Source organism: Podarcis tiliguerta (assembly GCF_965153285.1).
Source record: "Podarcis tiliguerta genome assembly, chromosome: 5".
Taxonomy (NCBI): Eukaryota; Metazoa; Chordata; class Lepidosauria; order Squamata; family Lacertidae; genus Podarcis; species Podarcis tiliguerta.
In genome coordinates this window covers 33,808,651-33,836,361 of record NC_139538.1, presented here as the reverse complement: position 1 = coordinate 33,836,361, position 27,711 = coordinate 33,808,651, and the positions used below count along the sequence as shown (strand labels likewise).

At 43.4% G+C, this 27,711-nt stretch overlaps 1 protein-coding gene across 6 annotated transcripts; it reads left to right on the top strand.

The window, feature by feature from the left end:
* Window positions 1-2,290: 2,290 nt before the first annotated feature.
* Window positions 2,291-24,786, top strand: OTOS (otospiralin). Of its 6 annotated transcripts, none has more exons than XM_083439513.1 (4): window positions 2,291-2,363; window positions 22,433-22,526; window positions 22,801-22,827; window positions 24,274-24,786. In XM_083439513.1, the coding sequence occupies exons 2-4, from the start codon at window positions 22,469-22,471 to the stop codon at window positions 24,456-24,458; spliced, it is 270 nt and encodes an 89-aa protein (XP_083295639.1). In that variant the 5' UTR covers window positions 2,291-2,363; window positions 22,433-22,468; the 3' UTR covers window positions 24,459-24,786. The 6 variants fall into 6 exon arrangements, with proteins under 6 accessions (XP_083295639.1, XP_083295641.1, XP_083295637.1 ...); XM_083439515.1 differs by lacking the exon at window positions 2,291-2,363 and adding an exon at window positions 7,934-8,827 and having other exon boundaries at window positions 22,464-22,526; XM_083439511.1 differs by lacking the exon at window positions 2,291-2,363 and adding an exon at window positions 18,255-18,276.
* Window positions 24,787-27,711: the final 2,925 nt, after the last annotated feature.

Sequence of the window (27,711 nt, the reverse complement as noted above, 5' to 3'; positions counted from 1 at the left end):
TACTTTGGCTTCTTTCACAAGGCAGTTTATTCTGTTTCCCTAACATTTCCCTGTTAATTTTCGCATTATATTTGAGCTTTCACACAACATAAAAGCCACTTCTGGGATTCTAGTGTAATCCAGTTGAAATTTAGCTCTCGTTTCAATGTGAATCGCATCCGGGGAGAGGGGATCAGCCTGCAACTCTATTAACCCAGAAAATTGTGGGAGTCAAGTGATGGTTCTTGGGCATGGTGATTGTATGTAAGGTACTAACTGCTGTACAGCACTTCCTGGAAATATTTAATTCCAACATTTTCGGGGCAAAGACTGAAGTGAGAAAATATTTGGTTCATAAAATCAGAATCACCTACTTCTCAGAAGAAACAGCTGTATGAATGTAAGAAGAGCCTGCTAGATCAGGACAAAAAACATGTAGCCCAACATCCTGCTGTTACCGTTGGCTAACCAGATGCCTATGGGAAGCCAGCAAGTGAGACGGGTGCAAAAGCAGTCTTTCTATCTGTGATTCCCAGCAACTGGAATTCAGAGGCTGACAGCCTCTGACAGCGGAGGTAGAACATCGCCATCATAGAATCATAAAATCATAGAATCACAGAATCATAGAGTTGGAAGAGACCACAAGGGCCATCGAGTCCAACCCCCTGCCAAGCAGGAAACACCATCAGAGCACTCCTGACATATGGTTGTCAAGCCTCTGCTTAAAGACCTCCAAAGAAGGAGACTCCACCACACTCCTTAGCAGCAAATTCCACTGTCGAACAGCTCTTACTGTCAGGAAGTTCTTCCTAATGTTTAGGTGGAATCTTCTTTCTTGTAGTTTGGATCCATTGCTCCGTGTCCACTTCTCTGGAGCAGCAGAAAACAACCTTTCTCCCTCCTCTATGTGACATCCTTTTATATATTTGAACATGGCTATCATATCACCCCTTAACCTCCTCTTCTCCAGGCTAAACATGCCCAGCTCCCTTAGCTGTTCCTCATAAGGCATCGTTTCCAGGCCTTTGGCCATTTTGGTTGCCCTCCTCTGGACACGTTCCAGTTTGTCAGTGTCCTTCTTGAACTGTGGTGCCCAGAACTGGACACAGTAGCCATTGATCAATGTACCCCTGTAGCTAGTAGCCATTGATCAATGTACCCCAGGCCTGAAATTTCATCCCAAATGGCAAGAAAGGGGTTGAGTCTGACTACCCTTTCTCCAAAAAGAGCTCATACCTAAATCAACGGAATTGCAATTGGACAAAACTGTCATGTGTGTCTGCACTGGAGGAATTGCCATGAGGCATGAGCCCCCATGTTTATATGTGCTACGTAGTGATGGACAAACTCACCTCATCTCAGTCAGGAATCAGCATGGTATATTATAAGCTTCCTTGGTGACCTTTCGGGAACAATTCATTTGCTTTGTGAGAATGTCTCCCGATTCATAATGATGGATCAGGTCTTTTAATTGGTCACCTTTTTTGGGCAATAAGCAACTCCATTTTCCAGTGAATTTTCAATTGCCTCTCAAAGTTCCATCCAGTTTTCACCTTTTACGAAAGTAATCATAGACCTGTCTGAGCTGTAATTTGTGTCCACGGCTTGGATAAAAATGAATGAAAGTCTGAGCTGTAGCTGACAACTCAGTGATTGTTCCTGTTCAGGATCTCATTTTACATAAGAATTTGCCTTAAACCAGGTCAAATCATTGGCCCATTGAGCTCCGTATTGTCTGCACCAGCCTTTCCCAACATGGTACCTTCCAGATGTTTTGGACTACTACAGCATGGCTAATTCTAAGAGATGATGGGAGTTGTAGTCTAAAACATCTGGAGAGCACCATGTTGGGGAAAGCTGAATTGCACTGTCAGTGTTCTTCAGAATTTCAGACACAGAGAGAGGTTTTTCTGAATACTAACTAGAGATGCCAAAACAAAATTAAAAAATTCCTTCCAGTAGCACCTTAGAGACCATCTAAGTTTGTTATTGGTATGAGCTTTCGTGTGCATGCACACTTCTTCAGATACACTGAAACAGAAGTCACCAGACCCTTCTATATAGTGAAAGGGTGGGGAGGGGTATTACTCAGAAGGGTCGTGGGAAAGGGTGATTGGCTGATAGGTGTGGTAAACCTGTTGACGACTGTTAACAACTGCAATTGGTCTTACAGGAAAAAGCAAGGGGTGAGATGGCTAAAGATGGCTATAGAGATGCTAGGGATTGAAGCAGATCTTCTGGGTCTTCTCCACACAAAGCATGTGCTCCACCATGAAGCTCCACCATGAAGCTATGATTCTGACTCCAAGCCAGAGAGTAACTTGTGTGGGAAATCTGCAATTCGCACTGCAGATGCACATTTCAAATTTGCATGTCGATCCAAGGTAATTATGAGCTTCAGTAACATCTCTAAGTTTTTAGCAACAAGAGAGTAGTGGGCAGAAAGACAATTTTTCAATTGTCCTTAACCAAAAATGGTTTTATGACTATCATAGAAAGGCTGAAAACAAACACTGATGTTACATGATATGGAATTCAACTTAGGTCATTGTTTTCCACTGAATACTCCTTTACCAAATGCAAAGAATCAGACAGTGACTTTTGTCATATGTGGTGGACTTGTGATACAGTAAAAACATTTTGGGAATTGATCTATAATGAACTAAAAAAGATTTTTAGATACACCTTCCCCAAAAAACCGGAAGCATTTTTGCTAGGTTTGATGGGTGAGGAAATTGCGAAGATAGACCAAAGACTATTTATGTATGCCACAGTGGCAGCAAGAACTTTATGGCCCCAAAAGTGGAAGTTACAGGAGGTACCTACCATTGCAGAGTGGCAGGCAAAGATGACGGACTTTGCAGAACTGGCCAGACTGACTTGCAGGATTCGAGACCAGGACGATCAGAAATTCCAAAGGGACTGTAGTAAATTTATTGTATATTTGAATAATAATTGCAAAAATTTGAAGACACTAGCAGGATTGAAATAATTCCTACAATGTGGACAATAGGTTGAAGATTTAAATTGCGTGATTGGATTTGAAATGGAAAACCGGCTGATGGGAAGGAGGGCAGTCGTACGCTCGACAGAGTTTTTGTGTTTGGTATTGTAATGCTGAAAATGTTGTTCAAGAAGGAAAATAATAAAAATATATTTAAATGAATACTCCTTTACCAAAAGTGAATACTTTCCTAAGTGATGGACTGCAACTGACCGTATTTTGAACATGGACAGTAATTATCAACTCCAAGCACAGCTGTTCAGCATTATGCTGCTACAGAATTTCTACTTTTCTCTCCATTGCATCCCATCTGAGTTCAATAAATGACAGATTTGGAGGCTAGAGAGCATCATACATATATATTAACATGCTATTGAGCTTCTTCAATGAATAGCATTTAACCATCTGGAAAACCCTTTAAATTACCGATCCATGACAAAAAACGGGCTGATCAAAAATGAAGAAAGGGAAGATTGAATACCTGCAGAGACAGGAAGACATCTTAGGAGGGGGGGAAACCAATTTGGTGAATGGGGAAACATATTCAGATCTCAGGGATGGGGTACAATAAACATTGCAAAGCCTGCCGAGCAAATTTTAGGTTTGAAACAAGAACAAATTTATTTAAGAAAATAAAAATAACGAGGAGCATCTCAGAAGATAAATTATACTGCCCTTGATGAAACCAGGGGTGGCCAGCTGGCTGTCCCTGAAGCAATTTTGTTCTGTATCTTGGCAATGCTTCCAAATTTTAATCACAGTGGTATAAAAAGTTTGATGGCACTTTCACTCATAAGGAAAATAAAGCTGTTTTCAACAATTATAAAAGATTTATCTACATGTGTGACTTGCAGCATATCGTTGCAGGGCACCCTAAACCCCTAATATAATTGATCCTTTTCATTGTGTGCAGGGCTTCTGCTGATGGGATTTGTTAGGCGAACCCTGCCCTTAATAGTTATGCAGGTGCCTAGAGAGGAGAAAGGCAACCACATCCTCTGTGCAAATAAGTGTGCAGGTGTGTACACATTTAAAAGCATAAGAGAGCCTGCTGGTTCAGACCCCTAATTGTGGTTTCCAGCAGCTGATATTCGGAAGCATTACTGCCTCTGACTATTTACATGGGTTAAAAAACCAACAATGTGTGACCTTTCAAACATCACCCATTCCCTATATAATTATAACTAATTGCAGCGAAGTGTTGCAGAGTTGCATGCTAAAGAAATACAGCGTGGCCTTTGAGCTACAGCAGCTGCATTTATGAAAAATACCAGTGCAGAGATGCCTCGCAGATGAAAGGGACTGCACCTCAAACACTTGTGTGCTTCTAACAGGCATCTATAGCCCAACTAGGGTTTTTAGGCACATGTATACAGCTTTTAAAAGGACGCAGGTGGCGCTGTGGTCTAAACCACAGAGCCTAGGGCTTGCCAATCAGAAGGTCGGCGGTTCGAATCCCTGTGACGGGGTGAGCTCCTGTTCTTCAGTCCCTGTTCCTGCCTACCTAGCAGTTCGAAAGCACGTCAAAGTGGCGGGAAGGTAAACGGCGTTTCCGTGCGCTGCTCTGGTTCGCCAGAAGTGGCTTAGTCATGCTGGCCACATGACCCGGAAGCTGTCTGAGGACAAACGCCAGCTCCCTCAGCCAGTAAAGCAAGATGAGCGCCGCAACCCCAGAGTCGTCCGCGACTAGACTTAATGGTCAGCGGTCCCTTTACCTTTTATATAGCTTTTAAGGGTGCTGTTTCTCACAATGATATAAAGACCATTTTGAATGATCATATCTTGGTTTAATAACCCAAGTTATAAACAAAGCTTTTGTCCGCATTCTATATGCAGCCGCTTCAATCCTCCCTTTACATGTTGTTGTTGTTGTTTAGTCATTTAGTCGTGTCCGACTCTTCGTGACCCCATGGACCAGCGCACACCAGGCACTCCTGTCTTCCACTGCCTCCCGCAGCTTGGTCAAACTCATGTTCGTAGCTTCAAGAACACTGTCGAACCATCTTGTCATCCCCTTCTCCTTGTGCCCTCAATCTTTCCCGGAGAGCTAAATAAGGAAGGCTTCCATTAATTATAGTTTCCCATTTCATCCGAACCAGGAAACTATGGTTAAAAGCTTTAGAGCAAGCCAGGTTATTAAACTTGTGGTCTGAAGTTGGTTTCATATGATCCTGACTTGTTCCAAAGCCATTAACTGTAGCTTCCCAGCTCAGACTATGTGGGAAACTATAATTAATGGAAGACTTCCTGGTTTGCTAGTTGAATAAGGCAAAGAGGGTTGTTGCATGCAGTCCAAAGGCTTGTTGATATTTATCCAAACCCTCCGAAAATGTTGCGTACACCATATATTTAAAGCACATACACACACAAGAATCCTGATACCCTTACCCGTCATTGAACTATTATTCCTAGAACACTTGACAAACTACAGTTCCTAGGATTCTATGTACTTTAAACATATGGTGTGTAGCAGTCAGATGAACAACAAGGAATAGGATGCGCAGGAACAATCAGGTCTGTGTCTGATGTTCCTTAAAATTTCTAAAGACTGTAGCCACATTCGTGCCAAGCATATAAAGCACTCTGAAACCACTTTCAGCAGCCATGGCTTCCCCCAAAGAATTCTGGGAGCTGTTGTTTGTTAAGTGTGCAGAGAGCTGTTAGAAGACCCCTATGTCCCTCACAGAGCTACAGTTCCCAGAGCGGTTCAATAATATGTGCAGTGTGCATGTAGCCTGTGTTACCGCCCAAGAACCACAGAGAAGAATCCTCATACTACTTACTTCTTTCTTTCAAACTGAAACCATTTCCCTCCCCCTGTTAAGATACTTTAGCCTCAGGGCCTGACCTTCGATAGTTGATCCCGTCTCTCATCTTTTTCTGGTTAACGGCGGTGGGAAGGGAAGAATGATGTGTTTTGTAGTGTGTGCTTTCAAGCCATGTGGTCACAGTTTCTCCTCTGTAGCCAGTCCTAGTCTGGGCCCAAGTCCTGGAAATCAGGGTCAGACCTTTGAAGGCTTTCCCACCCTCCATGTTTACACTGGTAAGCGTCTCCCAGCTCGGTATTCTGAGAGATACCCGGATTGTTTTCCCCATGTTTATTTATCTAAGCTGATTGACATGACACAGCATAAGAGTAAGTTATGGAATGGTTATGAGGCAATTGCAGGGCACCTCAGCGGGGATCTTGGCCTCATTAGGATTCCCATCCATGTTCCTGCACAGGGGGCAATTTGTCATTGCTGCAAGAAGTTATTGAACCTTTTTTTAACAAATGCAAGCTTTTCTCCTGAGCTAATTCGGGCAGCTAATTGACATTACCTGGGTAATGAGCTTAGGTAATTGTATATTAATCATTCATTATTATTGTTATGACTGTCAATTGATTCGATGTTCGGTATAACTTTTTGAGTTAAATAACTCTGATTTTAATTGTAATGTTTGATCAGCAAGTCACCAGCTATTCAACTAATAAATGCTTCTTGGCTGTTGCATAATGCCTGGTATCAATCAGGGCTATTTAGCTCTATTTTAATGCAAACAAATATGTTCATTAAATGAGAGCAAAATGAAAATCCTGGAAGATCTGGCTGTAAAAATGAGTTATTAGGTTGCACTCCATTTCCCCCCAGTCCAGGTGAACCAGGAAGTTTGCACACTGGGTAAGTCGTACTCAGAGTAGACTCATTAAAGTTAATGTGCATAAGTTCAAGGCCACTGGTTTCAATAGGTCTACTCTGATTTAAATGGATACAATCAAAACCAGCCTTAGGGTCAAACAATACATGATGGCAAATGTGTCGCTAGACACACACACACACCATGGCAACCACACATCTAGTTCCTCCGTTCCATTCCAGCATACACTGTTATTGTGATATCACAATGTCCTGCATCTCCCCATCTCCACTGATGCAGAGCAGGGGTAAATAAACACAGGGCATTGTGACGCCATAGCATCACACTGCAAGATCCCATGCTTTGCATGCAAAAGGTCCCAGGCTCAGTCCCTGGCCTGGAAGGTCATTTGCCTGGAAAGTTGCCACCTATCAATGCAGACAGTATTGAGCTGGATAGATCAATGGGCCAACAGTCTTAATTCAATATAAGCCAATTTCCTTTATGCTCCTCAATGTGATGGAAGTTATATATTTGCCCTTATGTCTAATTTAGCCATGATTGACTTATTGATCGTGATTCAGCTGGTTGTACCGAATGCGCTTTTGCTTTCCAGCTGTTCCCTGTCCCAAGACCAAGCTGCATATACCACATAAGTCCTGCGTGTGCTTTTAAAAGGCAGTTTGGCAGAAGTCAAGCATTCTATAGGACTATTGGTTAGGTTTAGGTTTATTAAATGTATGTATCACTTCTTACTAAGAAAGCAAATTACAATCCAATACTAATAATATCCACTGTTTTCTGGCAAAATAACTGGGAAAACAACCTCTGCCTGGCACTGAAACAATGACAAGGGCAGCACCAGGTGAACTTTCCTGGGAAGAACGTTCTGGAAACAGGGGGCTATTGAAGTCCATTTAGGGTTTCTCTTGATCATATCTCCTAAATGGAAGGAAGCTCTGTTGAAAGCACTTGGTTTTGTTTCCTTGTAGTGCAGTGAGGACAAGGGCATGGCATACTAAAACTACAGCCAGCGTGTTGTAGTGGTTAAGAGCGGTAGACTTGTAATCTGGGGAACCGGGTTCGCATCTCCACTCCTCCACATGCAGCTGCTGGGTGACCTTGGGCCAGTCACACTTCTCTGAAGTCTCTCAGCCCCACTCACCTCACAGAGTGTTTGTTGTGGGAGAGGAAGGGAAAGGCGAATGTGAGCCACTTTGAGACTCCTTCGGGTAGGGATAAAGCGGGATATCAAATCCAAACTCCTCCTCCTCTTCTTCTTCTTCTTCTTCTTCTTCTTCTTCTTCTACAGTACTATGACTTCAAATAAATTTCAGAGTGAGGATTTGTTCACCCCCACTACATGCCATTTCAAAATGGCTTTGAAATAACAAACAATGCTGAATTCCCCCCCCCCCAACAGACTTGAGCCTTCCTTTCTATACAGCTGCACAACCCTGCTCCATTTGGAGACGGGCATTGTATCCGGGTTGGCATTTCCCATTCCAAAGCAACTGAGAGTTGCATCAGCTGTGGTTAGCGAGATGGTCAATCTGCTCCTGAGACTAAACCAAGTAATGAAAAGCAGATAGTCTTCCCATTGTGAAGGTTTTTCATAAGTCTGCCTTTAAGTCACTTACGTCAGACTCAATAGACTGAGCCACACTTATATCTCATGGTTGGTAGGTTCACTCTCCTTGTATTTCCCCCTTAATTTCCCTACTTTTAGAGTCTTTCCCAGTAAATTCCTTGTTTGGTTTTTTATAGGTCTTTTGATCATATTTCTTAGAAGATAATTCTTCTGGGTTGTCATAAAGGCTGAGGAGAGTTATTATAGCTGACAAGATGTTCCGCTGGGGACAAATGTTCTTCATTAAGCTGAAGTTCAATTTTCTGCTTATAAACACAACCTTCCTGCAGACTGTGCTTACATGGAAACAACCTTATTTTCATATAGGGGTACCTTTACTTGAGAAGCCCACAGGGTGCTTGGGTGATTTGGCAGTTTTCTCATAAGTGTTTCATTTTTCATATCCTTTTATAATTTTAGAAATATCCCTTCTTCAAATGTTTTCTTTGTTCCTAGTCCTAAACTCTCACATTTCCTTCCATTGAAACCATCCCTGTGGAGGCATGACCAGGCATGAATAGCAGTACCGGACAAAAGAGGAAGAGGGAGTTGCAGAGATGAGTAATAGTGCAGATTTATACAAACAACATCCATAGGTATTTATTTCCTTATTCAGTAGCAAATGACAGGTTGGGGAGCTGGTGCTCACCTGACCTCAGGTTGCCTGCTCCTGCTGCATTCAAGGGAGGCACAAGGTGGTATTGAGGTTGGCATGGGGCAAACACACTGGTGGAAGCACCGGATCGGCTCCAGCAGATTGGATCAGCTAACATTTGGGAAGCACCACACAATGCGCTTTGCAAGACCTGTGCTTAGCACTTCCCTAGCACCAGGCATAGGGCTGGCAAAGCTGCTTTCTGCAAGGATCAGCTGTGCAAGCAAGTTCCACTGAGGGGCCTTGGTCATGCAACTAATCCAGCAGTCACCACTTATCAGCTGATGGGTGGTGCCATCAACCCTTCTTTCTGAAGGGAGTTGTGACGTTAACATATGAGAGTGCTGGAGGTGAAATAGTTAAACAGGTTACCCAATCAGAACCCAGGGGGTGGAGTCAGAGGGACTATAAAACCAGCTCTGGGAGGGACGAAGAGGAAGAGTTCATTGGGAAGTTGGTTGGAGTGGGAGTGAATTAGGACAGAGTCTGTGGGTAAGTTGAGTTAGTGTAGCGAAATAAGCTGAGTCAGGAACAGTTAGGAGCTAGGAAGACTAGTACCGTATTTTTTGCTCTATAAGACTCACTTTTTCCCTCCTAAAAAGTAAAGGGAAATGTGTGTGCATCTTATGGAGCGAATGCAGGCTGCGCAGCTATCCCAGAAGCCAGAACAGCAAGAGGGATTGCTGCTTTCACTGCCCAGCGATCCCTCTTGCTGTTCTGGCTTCTGAGATTCAGAGTATTATTTTTTCTTGTTTTCCTCCTCCAAAAACTAGGTGCGTCTTGTGGTCTGGTGCGTCTTATAGAGTGAAAAATACGGTAAATATCTGGGAGGTGGTTTAGTGAGTAAGAGCAGGTAGCAGAAGTTATAGGTCTGGATAGGCACTGCATGATTGTAATTGACTGAGACCGTTTATGAAACCACACACTTGTTAAACTGCAATAAATAAACAGAAATTTATGTTCCAATTTAACCCTGACTAGATTCAGTATTTTCCCAGGTAGGGCCTGGGTGGTGGCAGAGAGAAATAAAGTGGTGGCACAGGGATCAATAGATGGTGAAACGTCCGGGGACCCTGTGTGATCGCCACAGGAGTGGCTGTTCAGTTGAGCTCCCCACAGGGCATCTGGTGTGAGGTGGCTGTGGTTTGGGGGAAATAGCCTCACAGTCCTAACTGGAACCTGTGTTGTACCAAATTAGTCTGGAGGTTCCTTATTTGTTCATCTTTAAGATGCCACGAGACTCTTCAATGCTCTTGCATGGATTTGCAAATTTAATGTTACCATGCAAGGGTCTACAAAAGGGTCTGTGTTCTGTGGGTCATTTTATATTGACAGTTTCTCATATAGGGAATGCCAGACCTCCAGAAACAGTATCTATGCACAATTGACTTTGGAGTATCTTCCGGGGAATCACTGTTAGAAGCAAACCTTCCAAATATAGCTCTAAAAGACCGACCGGTTGACCGATGAAAGGTTCTTTGAGAGAACGTAATGCATTTCCTCATTCTTTCCATTCAAGGAGTAGCCTGTGGGGTCAAACAAGAGATGCTGCTGGGCCATCGCAGCAGGGTTGGAGGGCAAGGAAGAGGGAGGTGAGAGGGTGGCCCAAGCAGGCAGTTGGCACAAGTGGGCAGCATAGACATCCCAAGTGAGTGGCATGAGCAACCCAGGTAAGCGACACAGGTGGGTAACCCAGGTGAGCTGCGATGGAATGGTCATGACACACCAGGACAGCTTCTCAGCAACTATCTTGCTCTGCCGCCATCACTTTTCTCCTCCTTGCCCTCTGCTATTAAGGCAGAAGTGGCATCATCAGAGACAGGCAGGCCATATGAATAGGGATGGGAAGGAGGTCTAAGATGTGGGGCGGTTTGGGTGAGCTGTAAGAGGAGGGGATGACAAGGTCTTAAGGGGGTTAAGGGTGGCAAGTAGAGCCAGCAGGAGGGCAGTCGCTAGTTCTAAATATTCTGTGTTTTGGCAAACCTTGGTTTTCTCATAAGCTTGCTGATGCCTGCCTCTCTCTCTCTCTCTCTCTCTCTCTCTCTCTCTCTCTGTGTGTGTGTGTGTGTTACTATTTGACTACATGAGCAATGGCACTCAGAGCCTGGTCATCAGCAGCAGAGGAAATTATTATTTCTCCACAGGTTGGGAGGACTTGTCTGTTAATTCTTAATACAAATATACACCAGATGCTTAAGCACGGGATATAAATGCAGCAGCTGTGATCACTTGAGGCTTCAAGAAAGCAATTGAAGTATTTTCGAGAAGTATCCCTGTCTACCTTGGATAAATATTAGCAATTGCAGTCATCCATCTGATTTTCTCATGGTTGTAAAGATGACCATAAGTATGTGAACAATGAGTCAGGGGATGGAAAAGGAGGAAGTTCCTCCATTAGTAAAATAATAGATAAATTACAGGGACTGTCTGCAAAGAAATATTTCTGGTTATAATTGAGCAGTGGGAATGAATGGAATAGACTAACTTTCACCAACCTGGGGCTATCCAGATAATGAACTACAACTCCCATCATCCCTCACTATTGGCTGTGCTGGCTGGGGCTGATGGGAGTTGCAATCCTAAACATCTAAAGGGCACCAAGTTGGCAAAGGCTGGTTTAGACTGGTCTAACTTGATAAGAGTCAGTTTCCTGTGGCCATGAATAGGACAAAATTGTACCAGGAGCTACCTCCTAGAAAAAACCCACATAGCTGCAGCGGTAAAAGAGACCCCACACTTGCCAAACCATTCATTTTTAGTAGATACTTTGGTATGAAATGAAATTGCCAATTCCCATTGCCCAAATTACCCCCAATCTTCACATTAATGGGCCAAACACTTTTTCATCCAGGGCTTGAATGCCAGGCCCTACATGATTTGGATAAAGCTTTGCATAAAGGAATAGCTAATTAAAACAACCACCAAGGATAAACATGATGGAATAGGACTATCTTGGGTCATCATCTATTTAAGGCATGGTGCTATCAATATTGGGACACGGGTGGTGCTGTGGGTTAAACCACAGAGCCTAGGACTTGCCGATCAGAAGGTGGGCGGTTTGAATCCCCGCGATGGTCCCAGCTCCTGCCAACCTAGCAGTTTGAAAGCACGAAGTGCAAGTAGATAAATAGGTAGTGCTCTGGCGGGAAGGTAAACGGCGTTTCCGTGTGCTGCTCTGGTTCACCAGAAGTGGCTTAGTCTTGCTGGCCACATGACCGGGAAGCTGTACGCTGGCTCCCTCGGCCAATAAAGCGAGATGAGCGCCGCAACCCCAGAGTCGGTCACGACTGGACCTAATGGTCAGGGGTCCCTTTACCTTTACTTACTATCAATATTTACAAGTCTATCATTAAGATCAGTCCAATTCTTTCTAAAACAATTCTTAACAGACCACCAGCAGATATGACAGCTTGATAACAAGCAGGACAACAAGATGCAAATTAGTATTTAATGAGGGGAAGGGCTGCAGCTCATTTGTAGAGCACATGCTTTGGATGCAGAAGGTCCCAGGTTCAATCTCTGGTTAGGGCTGGAAATGTCTTCTGTCCAAAACCCTGGAGAGCCACTGCCTGTCTGTGTCGACAGTACTGGGCTAGATGGACCCAATGGTATAGCAGTATAAGCTTCAGCTGTTGGTGGTGTCAGAGCAGGCAAAGGGCTGGGTGCCTGATGGTCTCTAGGAGGACCTGGTCTGCTCTGCAGTCAGCTGGAAGCTCTAACCAGCTTCCTGTCTCAGAATTTTCTCACCCTGCAGGAAAGCTGTCACACCTTCAGCTGCAGTTTCCAGCCCAGCAACCCCGTGGCCTATTTATTTCAATGAGCTTGTTAACCAGAAAGCGATCTGAAGAACCATGGATATCTGGAAACGGTTAGGCTTTCAGATGACGCTGTTGGGAATTTAATATAGAAGGAGAGATGCTAGAAATAAAAGAACCTCAAAGCATAGCCAATTTCACTGTGTGAAGGCTAAAAGCAGATGAAAAAATTGCTGGCACAAAAAATATGGAATGATATCATGACAGATGAGGAACTGAGGTAACTGCCAGTGTGTTGCCATGGACTGGCTGGATACAGAGGGGTGTTGGGAGGTTCCAACCAAGGAACCCCCAAGAGAGGAAGACTTAGGGCCAGGGGATTGGTGGTGGGACAGTGAGGAGTGGCCGGAGCGGGAAAAGGGAGCAGAATAGGAGGAGGAGGTGTTGGAAGCTGAACGTAACAGGGTGTAGTGAGGCTATGCAGAGGGCTGTCCAGAATACAAGGCAGAACTGTAGGCTGGAGAGATGGGGGGCCAAGAGGCAGAGTGGAGGCAGGCTGTGGAAGAAGCCAGGGACTCTCCCCTTCCTGCTCCCCTCTCCAGAAGAGGAATGAAGAGGGGGGAGCAAAGACAGACAACATGGAGAAATCTCAGGTTGCTTGGGAAAGACCTGGGAGAGGAGAAGACTTAGGGAGCTTTGGGAAGGTGGTTATCTTCAGTCCTCACAACTGCCTCACTAGGCAAGACCTGCTGGGAAGAGTTTGTGGATAGAGCTGTTTTGCTTCTTGGAATAGAGAGTTAACTTCACTGACACTCTGTGAAGTATTGCTGACTTGCTCCCGACTCCCGCCTTGACATCTGTCTAGTGGCTATCCTCTTGGACATTTTGCCATGCTGTTCAGGGTAGAAGGAAAACACAAGCAGTTGCGAAAAACTCAGGGTACTGGTAGAAACTGATGGTTGCAAAACTTGTATAAGGACAAAAACATCCCATCTTCCTTTGCTGCTTATGACATATTTCTATGCTGAGGTGGTGAAATATACTCTGAGTCGACTGTGAATTTCATGCTGTTTATTCAGCTCATAGTAGCAATGAATGAAACTTTTTCCAAAACGTTTAGCTATATATACATTATTTACACAATGGGCCCCGCGTGATTGGCTAATTCCTGGCTGCTCCTATAGCCTAATCAGGTTGCAGATTCACTTCATCCAGGAGCCAGATTGGCTGCTCCTGCAAGCCAATCAGGTCACTGATTCACTTCCACCTGGAGGTGGATTGGGTGGCTCCTGCAGACCAATCAGACTCCTGCATTCTGGATCCTATTGTTCTAGGATTCAGCTCAGTACATAACAGGTGGACAAGCTTTTTTTCTGTTGGGGGCCACATACAGGCAGTAGATGGAATTCAGAACCAATGATAGGTGGGACATCTTTCTCCCTCTATCGCCTGATTTTTCTTTTCTTGCCACCTGCACAAAATTAGGCTGTGGGCTGCAAATTGCCCAACCCTGGTCTATTTTATATATATATATATTTCTATACTGCCCTATACCCGAAGGTCTCAGGGCGGTTCACATAATATATCAAGTACATAAAATCAAAACAAAAACAACCCAATAAAAAAGAGCCAGCATTTTAAAAAGGGTATAGGATCAAGTCAGGCAAAGGCCTGGTTAAAAAGGAACGTTTTTGTCTGGTGCCTAAAGGTGTATAGTGAAGGCGCCAGGCGAACTTCCCTGGCGAGAGCATTCCACAGATGGGGAGCCACGGCAGAGAAGGCCTGTTCTCATGTTGGTCTATGGGCTGGATCCAGAGTAAATGAGTTGAACTTAGTTCTCCTTGAATGTAATGGGATATAAGGTAAATCATCAAGAAGACTAACTTGTCACACTGATTTCAATAAAGTCTGTGTTAGACAGGACCCAACCCTATATATGTATTCCTACTCAGATGGACAACATGGAGAAGGGAAGAGGACCATACCCCCTGTCTCCATTCCTCACTACATGTTGATTGGGTCTCCCATCTCCCATCACAAGAATGGCATTGGACATGCTTCTGTGTGGCTGCATCCCATCCTTCTCTACTGATGGTGACTTCCAGATGGGAAGGAACCAGGTTATGTACTCACATCATGTCATTCTTTAGATGCTACAGTTGCAGGCTGGTGTCCATCTGCAATAGTGCTCTGGGAACTTAGCAGTGTGTTCTCAGTCCCTAATCGTAACATTTCTCATAAAAACTTGGTGTTAACCAGCTTTGTTTACTAGCAATGTCTGCTCAAGCTTACTGGAGGAAAATTCAACACTATCAAGCCTTTTCCACTTTCTGTTATGTACCAAGAACTCTAAGACTGGGAACCGTAGAGGGTATAATAATATGTTAATCAAAAACGGTATGCTATCTCTCTAAACCAAAGATGGATTTCTTTTGTCAAACATCCAGGTACTTTCCAGGGAGTTATTAGAGATATTTAAGCAGATTTGTTATGGTTTTAAGGTAAAGAGAATTGCTGCAATGAAACAGCAATTTGAAGCAAGGATTTACAAGCTGAAGTGAGTGCAGTCTTGATTTACAGGAAGGATGATCACAATCTGCTAGCGGTGCAGGCAAAATTTAAGACAAGAAACCTGCCATTGGTTTACTGAAGGCTACTTTTCCCAGAGCTAGAATACACTACTCACATTGTTTTAGCACTTTTTAATCCTCCTATTGTCCCCTGAATGCCAAAGAGTAACAGGCAAAATAGATCAGGCATCACAGATGCTTCAGGGCTCAACCAGGTAGGCTCTGTTGGGAGCTGACACTGACAAGTCTGCTAGGAGGTGGCAATAAGTAAAGGTAAAGGGACCCCTGACCATTAGGTCCAGTCATGACCAACTCTGGGGTTGAGGCGCTCATCTCGCTTTATTGGCTAAGGAAGCTGGCATACAGCTTCCGGGTCATGTGGCCAGCATGACTAAGCCACTTCTGGTGAATCAGAGCAGCACACGGAAACACCGTTTACCTTCCCACTGGAGTGGTACCTATTTATCTACTTGCACTTTGACCTGCTTTCGAACTGCTAGGTTGGCGGGAGCAGGGACCGAGCAACGGGAGCTCACCTCATCACGTGGATTTGAACCGCTGACCTTCTGATCGGCAAGTCCTAGGCTCTATGGTTTAACCCACAGCGCCACCCACGTCCCTTGGATGTGGCAATAGCATGTTCAAAACGGCTATTTATAGCCACCACCATCATGGTGGTTCAATTTGAAGATGAAGCAGAGTGAAAGTATGTAAAGAGTGGGGGGAGTATGGTGGCTGGGTGTACAATACGTCTTTGGAGATACAATAGGATGTTGGTCACACAGCACGAAACAGAACTTGAGCAAAAGTGCCATCAGGGTTACAGCAGCCTTCCGCCAAGTTCATAGCCATTCCTTTCACAAGTTATGCAGTAGGTGGCGCTTGCAGACAGCATAAAACATTTGTGGTCTATGACCATCTCTTGCCCTACAAAAGTGGTGATTTTTTAAAATAGGCATCAATCTGCTTCAGCCGTCATGATCATTCTGCAGGGAAAACACTGATGGGCAGGGGAAAGACATAAAACTCATGTGCTGAGACATTTCGAAACAAAATACGGCATGCCCCACCAAAGTACTTTCCGTGTAGGAAGAATCACAAACATCTAAAGCAGCAGCATTGGATTTTTCCGATGATGAGTTGCCTGGATTTATCATGAGGGCTGCAATTACACTTCTAGCTCCAGATCAGGTTGCCACATCAAAATAGTAACAATCAGCAATCAGCTGGGCTTGGCTCAGCTGCTGGATCCCAGTTGAGATGAGGAAGGAGAGATACACCAGTGTATCTCAGGCTGAACTGAACCTGGTGGATTTTAGGCTGATGAAAGCCCTGAAAAGGGGGCTTTCTGGGGGTGTGGCAGGACCAGAGAGTGGGGAACCCAGGCTGAATCCTTAGCCAGTTGAGTTTCGGTGTGTGATGCAGCAACCCAGCATAAATTAAGCTGGCAGAAAGGTTGGTGTAACAACTATTTAAAAAGCTTGTTTTCCCTCTGCCAGGCTTAGGGCCAGGCTAGCTCACACAGCAGTAGCTCCGCTTCTGAACAGAATCTGGTTCTGGTGTAACTTCACCTGGGATTAATTTACACTGTCCTGCTTTACACCAGCTGTTTGTATATAGAGTTACTCCCTGATTCTGGATGTGCATGATTATGTGGATATTTTAGCTTGTACAGATGATTAAGCAATGTGTGCCAACCCTATTTTCCCAACACATTTAAGAATATTTATTTAGTTACTTCCTTGCTGTTTTTTTTAAAAAGGGGGGTTATGGGCCCATACACTCATCAATAAATTCTAGGGCATGTCCCAGCTTCAGCCATATTGGAAAATTATCAATAGGATAATATAAAACGATTAAAAAAAATAAAAATCGAACAATTGTGCAATGAATTGAGCAATGAATTGCTCAGTTCTCAGGTGCCAAAATAACTCAGCTGTGGATGCTATATCCCTTGAGCGGTGTTGGTGAGGGACAGGGATGAATCCCTTGCTCCATCTTTGGCAGCAAAATGTGTTGGGCTGACCCTCTATCCTCCACTCTCTTCCCTTTCCCTATTCCAGCTGTCAACTCACAAATACTACCATCCTGACTATCATCCCAGACCCCCATCACCTACTCTCAACATTCTACATACCAATCCACCTTCTCCCTGCCCCAAAGCCCAGACCCAAACCCAAACATGGCTCATTACAAAAGAACTGATTTTTAGCAATTTTCAGATTATATTGATCATGTTGACGCATGTTGATCATGTTGTGTTGCAGTTATTTTATAAGTGGCTTGGAATTTTTCTCATTCTCTCTCTCTCTCTCAGACACACACACGAAGAAAAGATAAACTGCTGTCTTCTCTGAGCCATTTGAAAGGAAGGGCTCACAATCTAATCATCAGAATAAGACATCTCCCAAGGGCTTCATCGGTGAAAATATCGCTCCTGTTCTCCTGTGCGATTGCAATGTCTTCTCTGTTTTTTTACTCTGCTTTTACAAATTTGCAACTGCATAACTGAGACCAGTTCATTGCATCGTGCAGATTAATGTGCTTCTCAGCTAATGGAGCTGAAATATTTATAAGTAAACTTTTAAACAAAGAAACTGCTTTGTAGGTGATACCAGGAGGGGGAATACTAAGTTCTTTCAACGGATGCTGTGCTATTGAATGCTTCAGTGTCTGCATGAGACCATGATCGCTGCATTGCCTGGCTTGCGTTTCCCTGGAATTTCCTATCCTTACTGGGTCGTGGGACAATACACATTGTGATATAGGGACATTGTCCACTGTATGGATTGTGAGCAAGACACCTCACCACTGCTGCTTTCTCCAGATGATCCTTGGGAGACAAGCAAGCGTGTGTGTGCTTTCAGCATATTGAAAGTGCTAGAGGGTACAGGAAAGTACAGAAGGTACTGTCTGGACAGGCTCCAAGCAGTGTGGAATTTGATTTGGCATGCCTAGTGAGGAATTTACATATATCCTTGCCAAGCAAGCAAAAAGCCGAGTTGAGGCTTCTGCTCAAGAGGTTCAGAATGAAGGAGCAAAATAAAACTGACCAATTGTTCTATGTAAGAGCCATTTTTCACTCATCCCTTGTCTCCTGTTTTTGTTGTGGTTTGCGTTTACCTATACAACTTTATTTATAACTTCTCAGATTCTCTTTACCTAAAGCCTGTCAATCGTATGTTTTTCGAACTGGAACTGATGTGTGCTTTCATGAACACTATACATGATGAAGCTGAAATATAAAATCAAGACAATAGAAAAAGTATAATGAAAACAATTGTAAGTTTTTTATAGAAGACTTTATTGGATAAGACATGATGTTGTATAAATATTTGGCTTTCTTTTTCAATTGACATTTTCTTGCTACTGTTAAACTCTTTTTTGTCCTTCTTTTCTTTTTTCTTCTTTTTTCTTTTTTGTGCTTAACTCTGTTGTACTTACCTTTATTGTATGATTGTATTTTAAATGAATAAAGATGATAAAAAAGAAGAAGAAAGCTGAATCTTCCCTCTTTTATATTCAACTATACCACTTCATGGATGCACAGGCCCTGAAACAATTGTTCTACTACAAAAAGAAAAGGAAGGAAAACATTGCACCCAACAACTCCTTGGTTATATGGGAACCAACGTGGAGCCAGATGTTTTGGCAGATGGGGAGCAATCACCTAGCATCAGCCTCATGTCCCCTCCTTTCCCTTTCCCTGTCACATCTAGAGTTACTCAGCAGGTGATGTCATTGTGCTTTTCCACCCATGTTCCGGTTCCATTGGGACTGGAAAAACTCGGTCTGAAATTGAGTAACCCTCCTTGACAAAGAAAGGGCAAAGAATAAGTCAAGATCCTGTTGATTGTCACATCCCATTTAAAGTAAATTGTTTCTACCAAATAATCCTGGGAACTGTAGTTTGCTTCTCACAGAGTTAGAATTTCCAGCACCCATAACAAACTACCTTTCCCAGGATTGTGGAAGGCGTTTTGCGACAGTCCTGATGGCCAACAAACAAAGGCAGCAGAATCCACTGAAAACGGCCACGGTTGTAAACTGCCTTGAATCTGCTCGATGTGCAACCACAACACAGTGGATGTTTTCCTGGGTAGATAGTAACCATTCACCTGTTACTGTGGTACCTCGGGTTACATATGCTTCAGGTTACAGACTCTGCTAACCCAGAAATAGTACCTCGGGTTAAGAACTTTGCTTCAGGATGAGAACAGAAATCATGTTCTGGTGGCATGGCGGCAGCAGGAGGCCCCATTAGCTAAAGTGGTGCTTCAGGTTAAGAACAGTTTCAGGTTAAGAACAGACCTCCGGAATGAATTAAGTACTTAACCCGAGGTACCACTGTACATAGTTGGCTGTTGTAACAGACGTAACTCAACAGAGAGTTACAAAGGCAAGCAATGCCAAATAAGGTGAGATAAAACTTAAAGATCCAGACACTTTCCACATCACATTTTCTTGCCACCAGTGAATACTGATGTAAAATATACCTATCTGAAAAATAAATTATAGTGTGGATTACAGAACTATTTCATGCATCCAGAATCATTTATACACAATATTAAGTACTTCACTTTAGTTGTCACTAAAAAGTTAATTGTGGGGAGCATTACTAAATTGCATTTCTGTTATACTTTCAGTATGTTATGTTTGTGGGGAGCGGGGAGAACCTTTCTCTTAGATGGCAAATAGGTGGATATAAGATTAAGTGATACACCTTGGTGCTTGACTAGCTCCTGTGTCCTACACTGCTGGGAATTCATTCTGGGATATGCTGGTTAATGAGAACTACAGACTACAATGCTAATTCGGTCCCAGTGTTCCCTAGCAGGTGCCTCAGTTGCAGATGCTTTTTGTCAGGCTGCATGAATTGTTTGAGAAGTGAAGGGAAAATTACTTAGGGCTGCATGTTGTGTTGAAACTTGGTCAGCAATCATTGATACAGGGCTCAGAGGGAGGCATATTTTCTTTCAGCTTATGAAAAGGAACAACCATGGCTTGCTCTAATGCTTGGAACAAGAGTGGTGGCTACTATAAATCTTTCAGGATAATAGGATGCAGTTCTGATCAAACCCCTGGAGACAATTTTCTTCCTTAGTTAAGAAGTAGTGTAAGGAAGGTATGAAGAACTGTGAGGAACAATGCTGTTGTATATCTTGAGCTTTACATGACAGCTTCCATGGAATGGGCAGTACAGTGGTACCTCGGCTTACAGACATTTCCGGTTACAGACGCTTCAGGCTACAGACTCTGCTAACCCAGAAATAGTACCTCGGGTTAAGAACTTTGCTTCAGGATGAGAACAGAAATCGTGCGGCGGCAGCGGGAGGCCCCATTAGCTAAAGTGGTACCTCAGGTTAAGAACAGTTTCAGATTAAGAACGGACCTCCAGAACGAATTAAGTTCTTAACCTGAGGTACCACTGTACTGCTGGACAGAACTATTGGCTTTGAAGGTTCTTGGAAGGTTTAACAAACCATGGCAGATAATGGCCCACTGGTGTAATGGGCTCTTAGTAACCTGCATCTTTAAGACACAAACTGCCACCTAAATCAGGAGCAGAGAACCTTTTTCAGTCTGGGGGTTGGGTGGTGGGTAGAAGCTGTGGCAAAAGTAGGCAGGATCAGTAGTGGTTGGCTCCGCTGATGCGTTTGCACCATGCTGACTTTCGGCATCGTCCATCATCTTGATTTGCCATTCTTCTTTGGTCGGGGTTTCCTCTTCCTTCCGTCTCTGGGCTAGTAGCATCCGAGCGGCCATTGTAGCACATGTGACCAGTTTCCTCTGATCTTTGGGATCGCGGTACCTATAATTCCTAATAAAAAGCTTCTGGTTTTTTAGCAAAGGTTATTTTAAACATTTTTTTCATTTCATTATATATCATTTCCCAGAATTTTTTTGTTGCATTACAATTCCATTTACCTTCTTTTCCTTTACATTTCCAACATATATTGGTACTTGTTCTATACATTTTTGCTAATTTTACTGGGGTTAAGTAGGTCCTCTGCATCTTTCAATAGAATCGTTGTGAAGCGAACCAACAAATCTGCAGCACTTTCTAAGCTGTCTTTGTAGAAGCAGCAAAATGCCTCGGAATTCAATTTCCCTCTTAGCTTTTTTTGCTGTAGACTAAAATCCACGAGGCACCTTTAGCAGCTTAAACAGCACAGAACAGCATGTTCCAACTGTTCCCCCACTCCTGAAAAAATGAAAGTTATAATCACTTAACTCAAAAGCAATTCCTGCTGCCAGTATCATCATCATCATCATCATCATCATTAAAGCCTTCTGGCTGAAAAGATCTACTCTTACAGAGAATAAACTGGAATGTCAGGCAATCCAATCCAGAATACCATTAAATACTGCTAGGATTTAAGATGATTTATGACTTATCTCAGACAACCAAGGCAGACATGCTACCACAGGAGTTTAAGATTAGGGCATTAACCTTATGTGCTTCAGTAGGAACAAACTACTTTAAATTCAAGTACTATGACTGAAACTGAATTATCTGGCTGTCCTAAAAATTAACTCTGAGATTTTCTGTCCACTCAGCAGAGTCATACACACAGCACTTAACACCAGGTATGGTACACTAGATTACGCAACAATATATTAAAGATGACTGAAGTTGGATCCTGGATTCCATACAAGTGAAATGGCAAAAACTAAAAGAATTCCAAGATTTGCTGTTTTGCACCACTGATATTCTACCACCCTATTCATATTAGCAGCACACTGTAAACATCTCAAGATTAGGATGAAAGAGTCAGATTGGTGTGCTGTGTGAGTGACGTTCCTTCCCTTACAAACAGTCCTCCAGCCTCTTCAAAACAGTACTGCTATTTTGCAGCAATAGAAGCTCATTCAGGATTTTGCGGCTGACTCAAAGCTACAAACGTCCGCTGATTTAAAAGAAAGGGAAGGTAATTTCTGAAGTTAAAACCAACCCCAATAGTAAGTGCTTTCCAAGGTATCAAATTTCATGCAAAATGTAGATGTTTGCAGGGGGCTTAACAAAAGAGCAGCATTGTACTTTGTAAATAAAAAAGTTTTGCAATTAATAATGTAATGGGTTGTATTCTGTTCATAAGACAAAAAGGTGTATTTTATGCAGAAAGAAAATATGTAGGTTGAGCCTTTCTATATTTTGATTTTTTATTATTATTATTATTATTATTATTATTATTATTATTATTATTATTATTCATACAGGCTAAACTTCAGACACAAATATTCCTTGCAGGAAAGATGAAGTTAATCTTTGTGGTCATAGTTTGCTTCTGCATTTTGGTGAACACACAAACAGGTAACTTTATTGCAATAGATATATATTGTTTCAACCCCCCCCCCCCAATCAGTTACTTTCTTCATTGCAATATGCTTGGAATATGATACAGCATTCAAATATAATGAATGTTTAATTTCCCGATGTGTAGTGAGAGTTGAAACATACTATTCTTTTATTACAGTATTTTGAAAACTTAGCTGCTTATTAGTTTTGTGGTGACAGAGCAGCAGCTCTTTGTAAAACTGTGACTTTTCACCGAGTGGCTGATGATGAATTTCTTCCCTAATTACAGGTGCCAGACCGATCGAGGATGAAGAAGGTAAAGGGATTTTGTTTGTTTGTGGTTGTCTCGCTCAATCCCATCTCTAGTTTGTCTAAAAATGGGAATTCTTGCAAATGTGAAGTTTGATCAAATGTCAGAGGAGATTTGAAAGAAACTGAGCCGCATCAGACACCCCCAAGAAAACATCAATTCAACATTTAGTAGGAACAGGAACTAAAACCTGCAAATGCCAAAATTACAAACACACATAAAGGTTTTTCTTTTTAAGAAACTCTTCGCAAGGCAGAATGTAAATCACCATATGAAATAGCACAATCTGCAATGATACTGAATTAATAACATTTAGGATGGCTGCACCACTCCTGAATCCGGAGTTGCAGATGTGAAACAGTGCTGCCTCCATCTAGTTTCTGAAGCTAGAACTTTGCATCTCGGAATTGGGTCTCCATGGAACCAATTGCAGTCAGACAGATGGCCATTGATTCCCCTGGCCAGAGCACATTAATCAAATTGGCAGCACAGTGTTGATTAAAGCTAAATTATATGGCCGCATCCAGCTGAACTTGAAATTTAAGTATTATGTAGCACTATTCACTCTCCTAGGGTTATTTGGATTTATATACCATGCTTCAAAGGCCCACCATGGATTCTATGACTTCATATTTCAATGTTTCGGGGTCTGGTTGCTTTTTCTTTCAATCTCCCCAAACATTTGCTGCAATCAGGAGGAGGAGAAAAGCAGCATTCAACACAATGAGAAGCATATTCATGTAGCAGAAACACTCCCTCCACCCCAACCTGGTGTGTATAAAACTGGAGTGTGGCCTCTGGTAGCACTTTTATACATAAAGAAGCTGCGATTTAAGAGGAGACCTTGGAAACTGCATGGAATTTCCATTTACTTCATAGTTTTGGTAAAAGGATCACCCAGCCTTCTCAACAGGTGGTGCTAGTTGCCTGGTGAGAAAAAACACTAGAGGTTCCACGTTCTCTTTAAATTGTAAAAAGCACTGGATGGTGCCAGAGATTTAGGGCCTGTTTTTATTTCTTCTAAAGATATCTGTGGCCAATATTCAAAGGCAGCTAATCTTTGGACCAATATAGTAGTGGGCCCTGAAGACCTTCCTTCATCTCCATGGATACATTTAATGGATGCCACATATAGCTTGTGGTGTCAGGGCAACTTCTCATACTAACTAATCAGCACATCCGTTCTGCAGCGACTGTTTTCCTGTTGTACCTTCTCTCTCACTCTCTTCATGAGGGCGTAGCTCTAAACAGCAGCTTAAAATACTTTGAATAAATATGTTGGGAACAGATGCAAGAAGCATACTGTTTATTAAAGCAACTGTGCTAAAGGGTAGCACCAGCCCCATTCAGGGAATGCGACTAAAATGTATTTGTTTAGGTAGCATGAGTCTTCAATCCTAAATGTCTTGGTTATCAGGGGGAGGAAAGAACCTCATGCATATTTTGTTTTAGACCCCTACAGACAGCCTGCAAACATGCCCTATTGGCCTTTCACGGCCAACGATTTCTGGGCATATGTGGAATACTTCCGGATCTTAGGAGCATACCATAGAATCAATGAGATGGCCAGGACCTTCTTTGCTCATCAACCTCTTGGAAGTACTCTTGGATATCATGTCCCAGATCATGAGCACTAACTCACTTGGCGATTCCCAACAATTTCCAATACCAACGGATCACCAGAATTGCTTTTCTAACAACTGTGTTATTCCACTGCTTCTTTTATATCAAATACATAACTTCTGTTCCTGGTACTTCTAATGTTAATCTTAGTGTGGCCTCTTTTTTACTAGACTATATATACTTACTATTTACCTTTTTTGCAAGCAGAATAAAGAATTATTTGATTCTAATGCTGTTTTCTCTAGAGCCCCATGTATCCATAGTTCTATAAATCTGTGTGATGACATTGCATGCGTCTATGATTAGGAACACAGTATGGTTCTAAACCACTGAGCCTAGGGTTTGCCAATCAGAAGGTTGGTGAGCTCCTGTTGTTTGGTCCCAGCTCCTGCCCACCTAGCACTTCAAAAGCACACTATGTGCAGGCAGATAAATAGGTACCACTCTGGCAGGAAGGTAAATGGTATTTCTGTGCACTGCTCTGGTTTGCCAGAAGCCGCTTAGTCATGCTGGCCACATGACCCGGAAGCTGTCTGCGGACAAACACCGGCTCCCTCGGCCTATAGAGCGAGATGAGCACGCAACCTCAGAGTCGTCCGTGACTGGACCTAACAGTCAGGGGTACCTTTTTACCTATGGTTCGGGAAACAGCATCTCAAAAAGGATGTTGCAGAGTTTGAAAATAGCAACTAAGATTAGTGCTATGAGAAACTGAATCTGTAATGGTTCTAGGGGTTGCTCGTGCGTAAGTTGCCGCCACTCCTGGCTAGGTTACCTGGTTGAACCCTTTCTGTCTGGACAGCCTCAAGCTTCGTGGCTGCCTCAGTCGCTGGCAGAATCCGTCAGTGGGCGTTTCTTGAACCTTTTCCAGCATAAAAGCTGTTTGACGCCCAGTCTTCTCCTACTCTCCCTGCGTGGAAGTCTTCTGCGCAGGGAGGGTGTGGGCAGCGGAGTACCCATACTCTCTCCGCTGGTCTCCGGCGAGGAGTCCTGGAGCCACCTCTCCGATTCCCCCATCTGCCCCCCTTCTCCACTGGTGTTACGCTGATTTCATTCCCCAGCGGATGGGCTGCCTCTCTCCCTACTGGGACCCTCTCCGGCATCCCTCTGGAGCCTCCCCTCCGCCTCCAGCTCCGATGGCAGTTCCCTGACAGAATCCTTTTAGTTTAGAAAAAAAAGGTGAGGGTGGACATGACAGAAGAATATAAAATGATGCATATGTGGAGGAAGTTTTTCTCCTTTTCAAATAATGCTAGATCCAGGGGTCATCCAATAAAGTTGGAGATTTAGGACAGATAAAAAGAATTGGTTGTCACACAGTGCATGGTTAAAGTATAGAAGCTGCTATGACAATATATGACGGCTAAAACTGTTTTTAAAGGAGATTAGACTAATTTGTAGAAGATAAGTTTGTCCATGGCTACTAGTTTTGATGACTACATACTGCTTCCAGGATCAGAAAGACTTGGCTCAGTGGTGGAGCACGTTTTGCCTCCCACAACCTCCCATGACTTTGGTACGGCTGGGAAGGCCTCATTCTTAAAACCCTTGAGATCCACTGCCAGGCAGTGTGGACAGTACTGAGCTAGATGAACCAATGGTCTGATTTCATCATCATCATCATCATCATCATCATCATCATCATTTATTATTTGTACCCCGCCTATGTGGCTGGGTTTCCCCAGCCACTCTGGGTGGCTTCCACAGAGACCAAAAATACACTAAAATGTCACACATTAAAAACTTCCCTGAACAGGGCTGCCTTAAGATGTCTTCTGAATGTCAGGTAGTTGTTTATCGCTTTGACATCTGATGGGAGGGCATTCCACAGGGCGGGCGCCACTACCAAGAAGGCCCTCTGCCTGGTTCCCTGTAGCTTTGCTTCTCGCAATGAGGGAACCGCCAGAAGGCCCTCGGTGCTGGACCTCAGTGTCCGGGTAGAATGATGGGGGTGGAGATGCTCCTTCATGTATACTGGACCAAGGCCATTTAGGGCTTTAAAGGTCAACACCAACACTTTGAATTGTGCTCGGAAACGTATTGGGAGCCAATGTAGGTCTTTCAAGACCGGTGTTATGTGGTCTCGGCGGCCGCCCCCAGTCACCAGTCTAGCTGCCGCATTCTGGATTAGTTGTAGTTTCCGGGTATAAAGCAGCTTCTGAGGAACAGCAGTAGGCAGTGATGCTTCCAAGTCTGAGGTGCCCTGGACAAAGTGGCATCTGGGGACCCCATGCCATCCTGGTCAATCCCCCCAACTCCCTGCCACTCTGTTCCCCACATGGTGGGCTGAGTGATTTATTTTTATTTTTTAAAGCAAGCACACTGGCATTTTTTCACGCCTTTGTCTACCTCCTTTGAATCTTTTTAAAGCTTTTCAACAGTAAAATTCTAAAACCCTCTGGATAGCTCAGTTGGAGAATGGGCCTCTTATTAATCTCAAGGTCGTGAGTTCGAGCCCTGCTTTAGGGGTGGAGACAAAGAGTCCTGCATCGCACGGGCTCAGAATGGATGACCCTCGTGGTCCCTTCCAATTCTATGATTCTTTTTTATAATAATTTTTATTAGTTTTCAATTACATTCGAATAATAGCCTCATTATAACAATACCAATTCATAATACAATTACTGATATCAGTGCTTTTTATCTGGGGGTACGCATACCCCTAAACATTTTGTGAATCTAAGTTTGGCCTCATTGAGGGGCAGTATTTCAATATGAGTAGGAAAATGAAAGTACAGTGGGCGCTCGGGTTGCGAACGTGATCTGTGCGGGATGCACATTTGCAACCCGCAGCGCCGCATCTGTGCACACACGGATTGCGATCTAGCACTTTTGCGCATGCGCAAAGCGCGATTTAGCACTTCTGCACATGCACGACCGCCGAAACCCAGAAGTAACCGGTTCCGGTACTTCCGGTTTTGGCGCCTCCATAAGCTGAAAAAACACAACCTGCAGCGTCTGTAACCCGAGGTATGACTGTACTCCTAAACATTTTTTTAAGAAAAAAAGTACCAATACCAATAATTCAAATACCAAATGATATCATTTAGGTCCGTCCCTCCCCCCGCGCTCTAGAATTGATGGTTTGATGATTTTCTTTATTTCTGCGTTCCAAAATCTTATTAATTTCAATTCTGATTCAAGCCCCGCTGAGTCCAATGGACGTATTCCCAGGTAAGCTTTAACAACAGCCCAATTCGTAAAAGTTATCCCTCCGGATAAATTGAGAGCTGAGATGGGGAGAAGCGGCGTTGCTGTCGCTCCCCT

Coding starts and splice junctions, on each gene's coding strand:
- OTOS (XM_083439513.1), top strand. CDS start 22,469: ATGAAGTTAATCTTTGTGGTCATAGTTTGCTTCTGCATTTTGGTGAAC. Junction 22,527..22,800: donor TTTGGTGAACACACAAACAG/GTAACTTTATTG, acceptor CCCTAATTACAG/GTGCCAGACCGATCGAGGAT. Junction 22,828..24,273: donor ACCGATCGAGGATGAAGAAG/GTAAAGGGATTT, acceptor ATTTTGTTTTAG/ACCCCTACAGACAGCCTGCA.